Below are 17,151 nucleotides of genomic sequence, written 5' to 3'. Positions count from 1 at the left end.
AAATGGCTGCAGAAACAAACACAGTCAAGTGACCCAATAAGAGCAGAGGATAAACATCCATCATCCTCTATTGCTAAACATATAATTGAAACAGGTCATAAGATTGATCTAAACTCGGCTTTTGTGGTGTTGTATAAAAGCGTAAAAGGGCGTATACTAAGGTTTATTGAAAATTCAAACCCCCTTTGTGTGTTCAAAAACAGTTTATTCTTACCTTAAACCTACCCTGGTAATCTTGACTTATTATCGAGAGTGACTAGGTTTTGAATTGTGTTCACATTATTATTATTACTCTTGTCATCATCCTTATCTCCTCTTACCCCGTTTCCAGTCTAGTTGACCTTTTATTTTTATATATAAATGCTCTTAACAAGCATATGTGTGATCAGATTGTTCGAAATGTATTGTGCTAATATATCACATAGTTCTGATAATCTTCGTCTTCTTATTACATTATCGAAATTTATCAAAGGGAGTAATTGTTTTAAATAACTATTCATTGTTGGATTTCAATATAGTAGTCTAGACTAATGCAACTTATTGTAAGAATTGAAAACTCTAGATTCTAGCTTGTATAGGGTTGTAAGTATCCACAAAAAAACAATCTTAAACTAGGATACAAAATGTTTCATTTCTATTTATTTTCGTAATTGTTTTTCAACGGTTATGTTAATCTGTGACGAAAATCAGTGCGTTATTCCTTTATTGTAATCAATTAATTTCCTAACATTCAATACGTTAAGTTGTTTATTCTAGATTGACATTCGTGGAAGAATCGTTCGAAATAACGAATCACTGAACATTGACAATATTCAATCTCTGGATCTTTACAGTGACTCGTCACTAGATAGTAACCAATATCCTCTTTTATCTAGTCTTCAGTAATGATCGAACACTATTGGTCAAGTTGCAGTGTGGCCACTAGTTTAAGTGATATTATATTGCATGCGCGATTTTTGATGTTAGGTGTTTGGAAGTGATCTATATAAAACCCATGCACTTAGGTTTCGTACTAGTTGGTACTCATCAGGACGGCTCACTGTTGTCATGAGAGAAAGATGCTCTATATGAGATTTTCTATTCAGCCACCCAGTTCTACAATCTGAAACGCTACTACTCGGCTATTCGAGTGGCGAATGATCTTTTGTAGGACTAAGATATTTTGTACTAGATGATTTCTGAGTAGTAACTAACAGTGTATTGATCCAGTCCTTTAATGATTATGGAACTCTATCGATCCTTGACTTTATAAAACTGAAATCTATATTTACTAATATACTCTGTCTTTCCCGATTGATAAATCGCAAATATCTTATAAACACATTCAGCGTTTAATTTTAAGGTGAATTAGAAACTTTTTTGGTATCATAAAAACAATAATTATTAATCTGTTCCATTTTCTCAGTTTGATATTTAGCACTTTTACTGAACATAGTACACAAAATCGCAACAAGAAATTAACTAAACCAATAAAATAAAGTACTTTTATGCTTATAACAGAGGGGAGTGTATTCCAACTTGAATACTTATACAACTACACATAAAATAAACAAACTACCCACTTTTTGAGCAACGTATTACAAAAAAAGTTACCTATTTAATAAATCTGACAATAAAAATATACTTTAGTTAAAATTTTATTTCGGTAGACTCTTGATTAAACAAAAAGTGTTGATATGAATACGTTGCCTGTGGATTTCATAGATTATTTTAATAAATTTCAACTGGAAGCTTCAAATGCCTCACCGGAAGATTTTTCAGATAAACTTAATCTATTCACATCATTACTATTTTTGATTTGTACAATTATCATTACATTAAAACAATATGTATTTAATAGTATGTCATGTTATATACCCGTACATCCGACTGGGAAAGATTTTGAAAATTTCCTATCTGATTATTGTTGGGTACATGGGACAATACCATTAAGACAAAATGAACCAATGCCAAAAACACCGGAAGAATGGAGTATTTATGAAAAACAACGTCGAATATGTAAGTTTTGGCTATATATATATATATATATATATATATATATATATATATATATATATATATATATATATATATATATATATATATATATATATATCCCGTAGACTAATCGTTGAAACTTTTATTCCTGTATTTTTTGGAGAACTATTACGCTAAAAGTTACATATTTAAATATTCATCATTTCTTTACATAATAAACACATAACTTTCTTATATTTGGGACAAAACTTCAGTCGCTCAGTTTTTTTTATGTTTAGAACCATCTTGTTTGAAAAAAACATCATTGATTATTTTTCATTGCATCCTTAACATCCATATAACTCATGTTATTTATTAGACTGTTTAGTTATCGTTGGGTTTCCAGATTCCCTCCACCCCCCTCCTTGTCGCATGGCGAATCTAACGATCAGAATTTTTCCAATAAACCCTAAACAGTGGGTCAAATTTTCAAAATTATGATAAGATTCTTGTGTCATTGTTATTTAATAGTCGAGTCAATTGAAGCTAGATCATCATGGAAAACCTGAAAACACTGAACGGCCATTTCATCTTAGAACGAAGACTATTCAGCAGTGCGCATCCACGATCCCACTCGCGGGATTCGAACCCAGGACCTATCGGTCAACCATTACTTAGTCATAAATTTCCTACCAGGGCTTATTAACTGATCACCAAATTTTCCACTTCACTATCAATATACAGATTTTATATTAAGCAAACATTTTATACGATAAAACGTACATTCTCGTAGTAGTTAATAAGTACATTGATTGTCATAGCATGAAATTCATAGTTAATCTTTAACCAGCATGTTTGAACTAAATCATGAATAGCGAAAACTATTCAAATTATTCGTAAACCCTTCTAACATTTCATAAACATGGATGATTTTTCTTATTCATCATTCAAAGCGTTTGAAAACTTATTCAACTCATAATTTGTTTTCAACCTAGAATATTATTACTTGAAAGTAACTGACAATTGTTTCACCATTATTTAAAAGTTTTCAATAGTATCAGAAGGATTTTTCGTGGATATTATAGTAATTTCAATGGTTGAGATCGTGATTCAATTAAAGCTAGACCACCATGGAAAACCTGGGAGCACTGGACGACCGTTTCGTTCTATTGTGGGACTCCTTAGTAATAGATATTCAAGACACTAAACTTACAACTTTCAGTTATTATAATAAAGAACATTACATCTAGTGCTGAATATTCCCAGCTTTGGTTCGAATCTATTTATCGATTACTGTTCAAAATTCAGACTACCATTGTAGGGGTATAACTTTTAATATTGTAATTGTTCGATAGACTATTTTCGTTTATCTTACTTCTTTGTCTGTATTACATGGTTCATGTAAATTGATTTTGACTCGATGGATGTTTCATTACCATAATTATTCTCTGAAACATTTCTCGACTATTCCACTAATTAAATCAATGTAACATTATTTTCTTAGCCCATTTAAATTAATGTTATTTTCCTTGACTTGATAAAAAAACTTCATGAATATCTTATCCAAACAATATTATCTACACTTATATATCATACTAACTCAAAATGATTAAATACGTGGTGTTTGGAATAAGTGAATTGGAGATATTGTATTTTTCAGCGGAATCTAGGAAGAGCATTTTCTAATGTTTAAGACTACTCAACTGTACACACCTCCCTCCTGTTGTTGATCCTCATATCGGGACTCAAACCTAGTACTTTTTACTTCAAACATAAAGACGTTATTTACTTAGCTAATAGGTTCAGACAGCTAGTAAACACCTACTACATGGGTATGATATCTAAATACTTGTTAGTTAGGGTTTGAATTAGCCCGTTGTTGATGTTTAAAACTGAATTCTGATCATCCTTTATTGACATATGTACATCCGGACTAGATCACCTTGATATAGCCACTTTGTCACAAATTAGATATAATAGATAGTTTGTACCTAGCAACGGATTATAGAACACATGTTTCTTGTTATTAGGAATGTGTTAGCTAAATATAAAGTGATATTTGAGAAGTGGTTTTTCATAACTACTTGACATTAGTTGGAGAACCATCAAAATCCAGAAAATAATAAATATTTGTTCTATCATAGTTTTGGATTGTTCTAACAGTTCTCAGTTGCTGGCTTTCAGATAGAATCCTTGCTGAATTTCATTGATTATTTAGCTTAAATCAATTCGTAAAGAAAATTGTTTCAAAATTCTTCTAGAATCATCTATATTTTTATGGAATGAGCCACATTTTGTCGGAGACAACATTTTTCAGGATAATAACGATATTCGATTATTAAATAGAACCTAATTATCATATTTTTTGTTTCTAATCTATTTCCGATTATATGCAAACTTTATGCTGAATGTCCAACTATCAGTTTAAGTGTGAATATAAAACTATTGAATATTTTATTACAATAGTGTGTTATATATATATATCGTAATCACTGATTACATTAGTGGTTAACTCAGTAGTTTGGTTTCTACTTCTCTTTGTTCCTATCTGAATCACTGTTGGCTCCAACAAGGAGTAAATCATGATGACTGAAATCTGTTTTGTGTTATCGTCTCTTGAAGATAATTTTTTAAGTCAAATGTATAGCAGTACCCTTATTTCTAGTTCATTATATCCTCACCATCATTGTCCTTCCTAGTTCGCGAATTCATTCATTCAATCAACTTCGGAGTATTTTATTCTCCTACCCTATTTGAGATTTTAATGATCAGAAGACTTAAACTAACTAACACTGTCAATCAACTTCGATTACTTGATATCAAAAATGAAACTTCTCTTGGCCAATTTCAATAAACATTTATGTCGATTTATACTAATAAACTTGAAGCATTTATTTAGTCAAATTTAACAATCACAATTCATATTCATCACATATATTAAGTATTATTAAAATGGGTGTTTGCAGAGATTGTAGTAATTTTAATAGTTGAATTCATGAGTCGATCTAAATTAGACCAACATTGAAAGCATTAGACGGACATTTTGTCCTAGTATGAGACTCCTCGGCAGTGAACATCTACAACCCCACATGCGGGACCCAAATCTGAGACCCTTGGTCTCGCGGGCAAACACATAACCTCTAGACCACTGAGCCGACATCCAATGGTGTTAATGTCTAACGTCAACCAATCCATGATCTTGCGCAACCATTCATCCATTGTCTATTGGATGCGCACTGCTGAGGAGTCCCATACTAGGACAAAATGGCCGTCTATTGCTCCCAGGTTTTTAATGTTGGTGTAGCTTAGATCGACTCATGAATCCAACTATTAATGTATTAAGTAGTTTGATGAATATTTCTTACGTATGTCATAATTGTATTGCCTTATAGATATTTTGTTGAACAAAATTCTTTATTAACCAGAAATAAATGTCTAATTTTATTCATTGCACAACTTTCTGAAGTGAATTCGTTTGGTAGGTTATGATATTTATAAGATTACATTGATTGGACTTGACTGAAATTTTTACTTATGGGTAGGTTCCGTCTTTACTATTTCTATGCATAAATAGTAATTATAGATGGTGAGTAAATGTAATGTATAGGAATGATAAGTGATAAATCATTGAAACAGTCTTGATCACTATCATTAACGATAGAGTGATGGTTCAGTAGTTAATTTATTTTTATTTTTAGCCGTTGAGTAGCAGTTTTAAAATGTAATACTTTTACCTCATTTTAGACCACCAACTAGTACCATTAACACACACTCAAATCTGCATAAAACCAAATGCATCAACTTGTAATTGGTTACTGTGTTGCGAATAATATAGGCGGCCCATCAGATACTTCAGTTTCAATATTTCTAGATAATTGGTTAAATTTTGTCCGTTGATAGTAGTAATGATAATAACAATAATAATAAATTTTTTAACAATAATTACCTGCCACTATTATCAGTAAATGTCTACAATTAGTCTTCTTGCCATAACACCTCCTTTTATTATCTAGCATATTTGATGCATGAATTACATAGTAATCACTTCTTGTTTCTCCAAAGGATAGTTTGTAAATATTTTCCGAAAGTAAGTACACATAGGGTTAAGAATATAGATGACTTCTAATAGACATTATTAACTTGAACAAGTAGTCATACCATGTAGTATTATAAGACAAGTGAAATAAATACGTTATGTAAGACATTGAAATAATCAAGTTAAAACCACAAAATATTTAAGCTTATATGGCCTTAATCTATTGTATTTCATGATACCAATAATGAATTTTGATTTGTATGTATCTGATATCTGTTGGTAGAACATTTTAGATAAAGATGTTATATAATCAAGAAGAATTTACTAATAAACTAACCACTAAGATGGTTCTTCCTGAATTTCTCGGCAGTTAGATAGCTTGTAAATATTTTTTGTAGGTTTGTAAGTACACACGCTTATCGTACATAATTAGACATTTGAAACAAACGTAAAAACAGACAGTTTATGGTTGTAAATGCACATTTGTTAAATATAGCAACTCAAAGGCATGAGTAGGTCACCATTAATAGGATCCCGTTTGTAAACCATAAAAATCACCAACAACTGATCGAATAATTCACAGCATGTCTATAGATTTACACCATTACGTCTATCTATGGTAAACAAATAAAAATTGCCTCAAAATTTTTTAGTTATCTAAAAGATTTATATAACCCAGATTTTGGACATCTATTTCTTCTAGGTGCATTTGACCAATGTGACATTTCACCGTTTAGTCTTCAATGACATAAATATATGTATATATATTTCAGGTCATATTCAGTTCTAATTTTTTCTCATTGCTAACTATAGTACTCATAAATACCTGATAATCTACTATTGTGCTTACAACAATATTATTCTGCACACTTTTGAGTGTGTTTGCGCTTATGCACACATACAAGTAAATCCATACTCTTACCTTTAGGTCTAGTGTGTACACATAGAAAATGATACATGTAAGATGAAGAATACGCAAATGTGAAGGAAAGGTAAACTTTAAAAGGTATGCAAACATGTTACGATTCTTATTCTGTTCATTTGTCTTGCTTAGACATATATATATATATATACTTTATAAAAACCATTTGAGCATATGCAAATTATAAATTGATTGTAAACCGTGACATTCCATTTGTGCGCCATATGTATACGCAGCCATCATTACATTGAACAGTTATAAATCATTTATTGTGCTCAAGGATCTTACATGTGTACTACTGGAAAGTGTTTTACTTAACTGGTTGATTTAAATCTTATCTCAGTTCTATCATTCAAAAGAGTAATTATTCAAATTGCTAGAATTTAGTGTTGCCCTGATCGTTATTATTATCATTCTCACTATCTCAAACGTGGACAACCATACAAGTATATATATAAAGAGGAAAACATGGTCGCTCAAGAATTTATCAATTTCTTCTCCACTTTACAACTCCCTGCTTCAACTGGTATTGAAGATTTTGGTGATCGTTTAAATTTTTTTACTACCATCCTATTTCTAATCGCTACCTTAGTTGTTACAGCGAAACAATATGTTTTAGGTGCTATGTCATGTTATGTATCTGTTTCACCATCAGGTACAGGGTTTGATACATTTCTAGTTAATTACTGTTGGGTTCATGGAACTATTCCATTGAGAAGTAATGAACCTTTGCCCGAGACAGATGCTCAATGGAAAGAATATGATATACATAGAAGGATCAGTGAGTCACATCTATTTGTTAGAGCTTATCTATTTTATTCATAATTAGTTTAAGCTGTTACCTACAGAAAATTGACTCAACGAATATATTTTTTGTTGAGAGGAACATAAATAACAAAAGTTGTTATAATGAATAAGATATAATCATTCTATTTCATAGTTGGTCATCATCAGCTACGAATGGATTAAATTTATGACAAATAATATGATAATAAAGTTAGACATACTTTGACTTCTTTTCTACCAGTCGATTAACTTTCCCTTAATAAGTGAATTTTACACAGATTCTGTCTTTAACCAAAGTAATCCTCAATTTTTGTCATGAGTATAATTATTTTTTATCTCACCGCTCTAATGTTAGCATAGTTAGATCTTCCACATACAAATATTGTATCACCCTTATCTAAAATGAATTAATGTCATTTTTTCTATCTAATTCTCCTGATACACCGTCTTATTTCAATTTCATTAACTAAGGTATCAGTTGACAAGTATTCAGTTAGACATATAAACCATTGTATTCTGACTCATTAATGTGAAGATTAATCACCCACTATGAGCCCTGAAGGTTCTGAGTTCGACGCCCAATTGGATCGATAATGTGTACTGAAGGGGAGTTCCATACTAGGATGAAACAGATTTCTAGTGCTTTCTGGTTTTCAGCGATTATCCAACTAAGTTTAGTCCGTGATATCAACTATAAAATTATTTTTTTAAAAACCTGAAGATTTCTTGGATATCAAACTCCTCACTACTTATTATCAATGTTTAATTAACATACCTCTTAAATAAAGTTAGTTTATCAACTGTTAAGTTTTTGAAGCATCAAAAGAAAGTCGGCTAGTAGTAATCCAGTGGGAACTCCAGGACTGTCTCATCTCTCAATCGATATACCTTATTAATAGTACATCTCAACGTAACTTCTTCAAACGAACAGTAAGAATCTCAACATTTATTTCGTAGGTATCAAGTGGTAATTTGGATGTTATGTTGAACTTCATTAACACGATATACGTACAGAAAGATGGTATAACAATGGTGATTCTCATCGAGTTCACTACTAGTTGAATTCTTCATGGAATTCATCAGAAATAGCAATCTTGAATTCGATAATTGATTAGCTAACTAAATTGTGTCAAACTTACATTTTTGACGGAATCACTCACTATAAATTCAAACTGTTTCCAATTTATAAAAAGCTTGGAAATAGAATGATGGGTTCTTGTATACTCTCTGAATTTTCTTATCCTTGTTCTATTCAAAAGGAAGTCATATACATTTCTTAAGAATTTTACCTAGACAACAGTTGATTACTTTATTATTCATTTATTAAATTTATTCCTTTCAAGTTCGTCTTAATAGATTTTAAACTTTGATAAATTCACTAAGAAACTACTCTTTAATTTTAAAAGCTTTTAAGAAGTTTGAATAATCTTGAAACAATCCTTTTGATTATAAGCAAAGATGGTTAGTGCCTAGCAGTGGAATCGAGAACGCGCGTTTCATCCTATTTGGGACTCGTCAGCTGGATGTACCTGCATCTCAGAGTTGATGTTCACTCTGGGACACTGCTAGCCACTAAACATCTTTGCTTATAATGCTTGTAAATTAAGGCAATATCGAGACAATACGCACAGTATGCACATATGCCAATAAGAGACTGATCAATTTCAGTCCTAAACATTAATGGGAAGATTCAAGTAAAACAATAGCAAGTGAATTAATCCTTTTGATTATTAAATCGAATAAGATATCCTTCATTCTCTGAAATGAATTATATAAATCCCATTGAATTTCATGAATAAACAATACTTTTAGTAAGAGTACAAAAATATCCAAATTAATTTTATTGGGTTGCTTAATTGAATTTCCTCATAATCAGTGAAGAAATTATGTATTTCGTCCCAAAGCCATAATCAAAGTATCGGCTAATAGCGATGAACGAGAAGTGATATTTATCCTGATGTTTTCTGTAGTGTCTATAGGTAACTCATATATCTCATAAACTATAGTGTTATTCACTCAGTTTTGAGCTACTGAAGGAATCTGTACATGGTGAATTGTTAGTATGATGTACTTTGTATGTATATAATATATTTAGATTAATCGTTTAATTTTTTTCATTATGACTACCAGATGAATCTGATAATTCGATAACCTAGAAAACATAACTATTTCTGTCTAACATTATCTTAATGCTTTTTATTGATGAAGACAATTGTTCATCCCTACTGTTGATCATTTCCAATATTGGTTATTGTCTTCAAAATTGAATTGAAAACTATGAAACTCAACAATCTCCCTAAACCCCTTATATTAGTAATAATCATATTCTCACTAGTGACTAATTTACAGAAGTAATTAATCAGAGTTCTAGTGAGAAATTGTGATCAATGAAGTTCAAACACATCTCATGTGAGACAGTTACCCACCAACGACATTGGAAGGTGGTTGTGTAACATTGTGAATTGGCTGAAGTTGGAAATGAAAATCATTGATTACCGAATCAATCGTTTGAATGTAAAACACTCTGTGTGATAGTTGAATGTCTTATATTTAAACTATTGGTAAAGTGGTCGATTCGCATTACTGAAGAGTCCGGTTTATATTAGCTACTTAACTGAGGTCACTTCGAGATAAGAACTATGAAATTCAACAATCTCAATAATCACACGATCAAGAAAAATTTCTAAAGTCATCTTCAACAACTCCAGCCTGTGTTTTAGATAATTTCATAAAGCTACCTGATTGACATTTACGTTTGATATTTTTATAGCTTTAAATACTGATGTTGTGTGTTTGTCTGAATCAGTTGATAATTTACTGTAATACTAATTATTTTACAATCACAGAATTCATCCTTTAGTGTCAGTAATGTAAGTACTGTTCTATCTTGAAGCTTTATCAGTACTTAAAGACTAAATAATATCATGATCTAATATTAGGATATGTTAGACGTAAACATTATGGAGATCTACACCCAAGTTTCATTCTACCTGACATCTGTCAACAAGATACATGTGTGACCCAACGGAATAGATCCTAGTGTGATTTGAGCCCACCTCGGTCTGCATCACAGTCGAAGATCTTATCATTGTGCTATCCAGGCCCAGGTAGCTGAACTTCTTTAAAACTGATTTATCGTAGCCGTATATCAGAGTATTTTTAGTGACTATTTCATCATCCTCTTGAATGACTTACTGTTACCAGCTGATGTGTCTAATCCAATTAAATCATGATTGATTAGTGCACTCAGGTAAATAGATCTGCTATCATTTAACTTGATTGACAACTGCTTGATCATTGAGTATTGACTAATGTCATATTTGTTTAGTCCTTTGATGTTAATCGATTTCGATCGATGATGTTGCAACTTAATCACTAGTCTAAGTGAACTGATACCATGTGCACTATGTTGAGATAGTAGGTGGACTAGATAAACATAGCATTGGTCATTATTCGACAATCAATGAACTGTAAGTACCTCCATCCTACAAGAGATCAGTTGAAGCCTGAATAGCTCAAAGAGAACATCTTATGCTATGAAACAGTATGATATGGATTCGAACCCACCAGGTAGTACCGGCTCCTTCAAACTTTTACGTATGCATTGTTGATCGGTACCAACTAGTATTAGCACCATCCCAGTGTATTCTCATTATGTTGAGAACTACAAGTACTAATCACGTCAACTAAGTGATGTGACTTAAAGATAAGACAATATCATAAATATTGATTGAGATCATCAACCGATTGATGTTAGACCACCATTGAAAACCTGGAAGCACTGGATGGCCGTCTCATCCTATTGTGGGACTCCTCAACAGTGCGTATCCACGGCCTCGCCTCGTGGGATTCGAACCCAGGGCCCTCAGTCTCGCGCGCAAACGCTCAACCTACTAGACCACTGAGCCGGCATCCAATGGTCTTAATGTCTAAGTTCAACCAATCCACGAAATTGTGTGACCATCTTCCATTGTACTGAAGTAGATACCTGTCTCTACTCGACACGGATTAGCTACCTCTCACTAGAACGCCGAGAATTCCCTCACGAAACTAGTCACTAGTGAGCAATGATAATATCATAAATACACTTTTATTCAATGTTAAACATAATAGTTGTGTATAAACAACTTTTACCTCTTTCAATCCAAAATTAGATCAAATGAATACAATCTTTAAATAGAAAAAATAATAACAAGTCTTTCTGAAAGAACTTTTCTTACATAAACGTTTGTATCTATACCATATAGTTCATTATTGTATTACACTATAGATCATTGTGTTTTTTTAAACGATATCACTGACTTGATTTTCTTTTCCATTTATACAAATTATTATCCTATTTGTTTCAAGTACCTTTTTTTATTTATTATCAATCTATTCTATTTGTGTAAGGCCACTGAATGTTTGAAATTCTTTTTCTTTATCTACATATTTTTCTTTCCTTTTTACTGAGAAAGTGATAAATAAAAATACACTCATTATATTTCATTACTTTTAAGGTTAAAATAGGGACATCTATTTTATTAAGGTATAAGTAACAAGTTTATATATTTACTTACTCAGTGAATTACATGCTTTTCAATAACAGAACAATATGCTTATTTACTATTTCTCTTCATTAATCTTTCTGTGTCAGTGTGTGTTTATTTCTTGTTGCCTGGATAAAAATATCATTCCGAAGAATAGTACTATCAACAACTTTTATGTAACTAATAATACTAAATTCTGTATATAAATATCTTATTTACTTAATACTCTCATTAGTATTAGTAGTGGTAGTAGCATTACTGTGAGTGAACAGGTTAATTAAGGACGAGAATGTTTTTTTTTACATAAAGATGGTTTAATTTTTCCTTTCTTTTTTGTTTCTTTTTTTTAGTACTTTTCTTCACTTGTTGTGTGTAATTTAGTTTAAGTAATTTTTTTCTAAAAAAAAAGAAGAACAGAGTTCTTAATTAAGAAACCAATCGACCAGTTTGGTTTTATTTCTCTCTCTTTTATTATAAAGATATATATCTATTAATACACACATAATTAATTGGATAACCTGTCAATAGAGATAAATAAATATATAATGAATAGGTTCTCAATTGTTTTATTAAAGAACATGAAATTAATTATCAGAACAGTAATAATAATAATAATAATAATAATAATAATAATAATATCACGATGATCTGATTTCTTTTAATAATACACATTACCAATGAGGTTTGAGAAATTATGTATTGATTTGTATGCAGTAGTATATCTTTCTCTGAAAATCATTTAACTCAAAAATTATCGATTTTAGTGTTAAATTTAATTTATATATCATTATTGTTTGCTATAATAATAATAATAACAATAATAATAATTACTTACTTACTTACTTTTTACTTGCGCCTGTTACTCCCAATGGAGCATAGGCCACCAACCAGCATTCTCCAACCCACTCTATCCTGGGCCTTCTTTTCTAGTTCCATCCTATTCTTGTTCATTTTTCTCATGTCTATCTCCATTTCTCGGCGTAATGTGTTCTTTGGTCTTCCTCTTTTCCTTTGACCTTCAGGATTCCATGTGAGGGCTTGTCTTGTGACGCAGTTGGGTGCTTTCCTCAATATGTGTCCTATCCACTTCCAGCGCTTCTTCCTTATTTCTTCGTCCGCTGGGATCTGGTTTGTTCTCTCCCACAGTACGTTGTTGCTAATAGTGTCCGGCCAATGGATCTAAAGTATTTTGCGTAGACAACTGTTAATAAACACCTGTATTTTCTGGATGATGACTTTCGTAGTTCTCCAGGTTTCTGCCCCATACAGTAGAACTGTCTTGACATTTGTATTGGTGTTGGTTGACAATTGCTTTGAGTTCCAGATGTTCTTCAGTTGTAAATATGCTGCTCTTGATTTACCGATCCGCGCTTTCACATCCGCATCAGATCCACCATGTTCATCAATGATGCCGCCCAAATACGTAAAGGTTTTTACATCTCCCAAATCTTCTCCGTCAATTGTGATTGGATTGGTGCATGCTGTACTGTATCGGAGAATCTTGCTTTTCCCTTTGTGTATATTGAGACCTACTGCTGCTGAGGCTGCTGCCACACTGTTCGTCTCCTCCTGCATCTGTTGTTGCGTTTGGAATAGAAGGGCCAGATCGTCTGCGAAGTCTGGATCATCCAACTGCATCTTAGATGTCCATTGTATCCCGCGCTTCCCTTCAGACGTTGACGTCTTCATGATCCAGTCGATCACCAGGAGAAAGAGAAAGGGTGAGAGTAAGCAACCTTGCCTAACACCGGTCTTCACTTTGAACGACTTTGTCAACTGTCCTCCATGCACGATTTTGCAGTGTAATCCATCATATGAACTCTGTATGATATTGACTATCTTCTGAGGCACGCCGTAGTGTCGAAGAAGTTTCCATAGTGTTGTTCTGTCCACGCTATCAAATGCCTTTTCGTAGTCAATGAAGTTGATGTAGAGTGATGAATTCCATTCAATTGATTGTTCCACAATGATCCGTAGAGTTGCGATTTGTTCTGTACAGGATCTATCCTTACGGAATCCTGCCTGTTGGTCACGAAGTTGGGCGTCTACGCAGTCCTTCATTCTGTTTAACAATACCCTGTTGAAGACTTTTCCCGGTATTGAGAGAAGAGTGATGCCCCTGTAGTTATCACACTTGCTGAGATCGCCTTTCTTCGGTATTTTGATCAGAAGTCCTTCTTTCCAGTCTGTTGGTACTTGTTCCTCATCCCAAATCTTATTGAAGAGAATGTGGAGTATCCTTGCAGTTGCCGCTACGTCTGCTTTTAGTGCCTCTGCTGGAATGTTGTCCGGTCCTGCTGCTTTGCCACTCTTGATTTGTCTGATGGCCATGCTGATTTCTTCAATTGTTGGTGGGCCAACATTGATTGGGAGGTCCGTGGGTGCTGCTTCGATGTTGGGTGGGTTCAGTGGAGCTGGTCGCTTCAAGAGTTCTTAGAAGTGTTCTAGCCACCTGTTTTGTTGCTCTTCAATGTTGGTGATTACGTCGCCTTCCTTGCTTTTCACTGGTCGTTCTGGTTTGCGGCGATTTCCAGAGAGTTTCTTTGTCGTGTCATACAATTGTCTCATGTTTCCTTCTCTTGCAGCCTTTTCCGCCGTCGTTGCTAAATCTTCCACATATTTACGTTTGTCGGTTCTGATGCTCCTCTTCACTTGTTTGTTTGTTTCTGTGTATTCAGCTTGTGCCTTGGCTTTTTCTGCTCTTGTTCGACTGGTATTGATTGCTGTCTTCTTGTTCTTTCTTTCTTGAATCTTATCCAGTGTATCAACAGTGATCCATTCCTTTTGATGGTGCTTCTTGTGACCCAGGACCTCGTGACATGTTGAAGTGATTGCTTCTTTGATCCCCTTCCAGTTGCTCTCCACAGTAATTCCTTCTCCATTGAGTACATCATGAAAGGCCTGGAACTTGTTGCTGAGGACTATCTTGAATTTGTTGAATTCGTTAGTATCCTGAAGAAAGGCCGTATTGAACTTTTGTGATATTGTCCACCCCGTTGTCCAGTGCTTCTTGAGTTTCAATTTCATCTTGGCGACCAGCAAGTGATGATCTGATGCTATGTCAGCTCCTCTCTTGGTTCTCACGTCCTCTATAGTCCTCCTGAACGTTTTGTTGATGCAAATATGGTCGATTTGGTTTTGCGTGGTGTGATCCGGTGAAGTCCATGTGGTTTTGTGTATGCGTTTATGTGGGAATATGGTGCCGCCTATGACCAGTTTGTTGAAGGCACATAGGTTTGCAAATCTCTCACCATTTTCGTTTCTTTCTCCCAGTCCGTGTCGTCCCATGATATCTTCATATCCAGTGTTGTCCGTTCCAACCTTGGCATTGAAATCTCCCATCAGAATGGTCAGGTCCTTTGTTGGGCACTTCTCGATGATTGACTGCAGCCTATTGTAGAATTGATCTTTAGCTTCTTCATTGTAGTCGTTGGTAGGCGCATAGCATTGGAGTATCACTTTTTGGTGGTATGAAACGATATTTACATAGTTACTGGTTAAAATACCAAGATTTTCAACTATTGCGTTATAAGTTTCAACTGTAATCCACTGCCTATATTGGGATCAACTAGTGAGCTATATTGAAGTGGAAAATCAGTTGATGAGTTAGTGAATTTTCATCGACTGAAATGACTAGAACATGTAGTACTTGTAATCTTTACCTGTGTAGGACTAGGTGGGAAGGAAGCTAAGAGATGCAAAACTAAAACACGATGTCAATTCATGAAATCTTTGATTAATTGGATCTATTTGAATGAGTTAATCCAAACTACTTGGTTCAGGTCTATGTGATTATCGTTAATGATGGTTAGAGATATTTGGTGATATGGTTTATAGTACAGATGCATTCATTCTTCATCATTCATTGAATCTCGAGTTGTTAAGTCACCTTACACTTTTCATTTTGCAAATCCATTCTTTCTTCTCGAATGACCTCGTCCATGTCCAATGTCTTTTTATCACCGCTGACACTGTTATTATTTTTTTTTACTCTGGCATTAATCTTAATAATTTCACACTGCTTTGCTGATATGGTGTAGTATATTGGACTGATGCATGTTTCTTATGACTGACTGACTTAATTAGAGTAGGATAGTAGTTTCATAAATTAAGTATCAAACCTGGAAAATATGAACCTACACTTGCACTGACTGATCACTATACTGTAAGCAATATCACCATAAGTGAATTCTAAATAATATAACAGACAGTATAACATAACATTTGATGAATTCATAATGCAATATTTACTGAACAGAAAAAAGTAGTATTTAAAAAAAAAATTCAAAATGAATAGTTATTTTTTTATTCATTCCTTAACGACCACCTCAGTCTAACTTTTTCGTATTATCTACATAAAAATAATTATTTAGTAAAAGGAATACACCCATCACGACATTAATTAAGAAAGATTAGTTCAACGAAGAGTTCCCTTTTCAGCGAATTCATTTTTAAAGTTGTACAATCGCAAATATATATACTTATTTTTACAGGATGATAATCATTACAATAATAATGATAATAAACTTCTGTTAGACATGGTGATAGTGAGGCAGAATAAACAAAGGTATTAAAAAAAATCTAAACAGGGCACTGCTGAGGAGTCCCATACGAGGACGAAACGGCCGTCCAGTGCTTCCAGGTCTTCAATAGTGGTCTAGTTTCAACTGACTCATGATTTCAATCTGTGAAAACTTCTAAAAATCTCCACAAACCCCTTCTGATAAATTAATAATAGTTTGATTGTTAATGGCTTAAATATTCATCAAGATATAGGGAAATTATAATTGGCAAAGGATGGCTCAACATGATAAAATAAAATGTTGAAATCGAAATTAAATGTAATCAGGAGGATCGTAGAAGCAGAACTAAATCAGTTGGGAGTAGAAGATTAAAGGAGAAGATGGAAGGGGAAGCAGATG

At 33.1% G+C, this 17,151-nt stretch overlaps 1 protein-coding gene across 2 annotated transcripts in view; it reads left to right on the top strand.

Annotated features, from left to right (window-relative positions):
- Positions 1 to 1,949: 1,949 nt before the first annotated feature.
- The window catches only part of INX2_9 (Innexin inx2), a 38,635-nt gene continuing 23,433 nt past the window's right edge, over positions 1,950 to 17,151 (top strand). Inside the window, exon 1 of one of the 2 annotated variants that reach the window (XM_051213482.1) lies at positions 1,950 to 1,998. Coding sequence is in view for 1 of the 2 variants with exons in the window: in XM_051213479.1 (XP_051073457.1) it covers positions 7,383 to 7,695 (313 nt within the window). In the remaining variant the exon portion in view is untranslated. Of the gene's footprint in view, positions 1,999 to 7,064; positions 7,696 to 17,151 lie in introns of those variants that run through there. The other variant, XM_051213479.1, reaches the window with a different exon arrangement.

Source organism: Schistosoma haematobium, chromosome 1 (assembly GCF_000699445.3).
Source record: "Schistosoma haematobium chromosome 1, whole genome shotgun sequence".
Lineage (NCBI taxonomy): Eukaryota > Metazoa > Platyhelminthes > Trematoda > Strigeidida > Schistosomatidae > Schistosoma > Schistosoma haematobium.
This window is presented reverse-complemented; position numbering and strand designations above follow the sequence as displayed.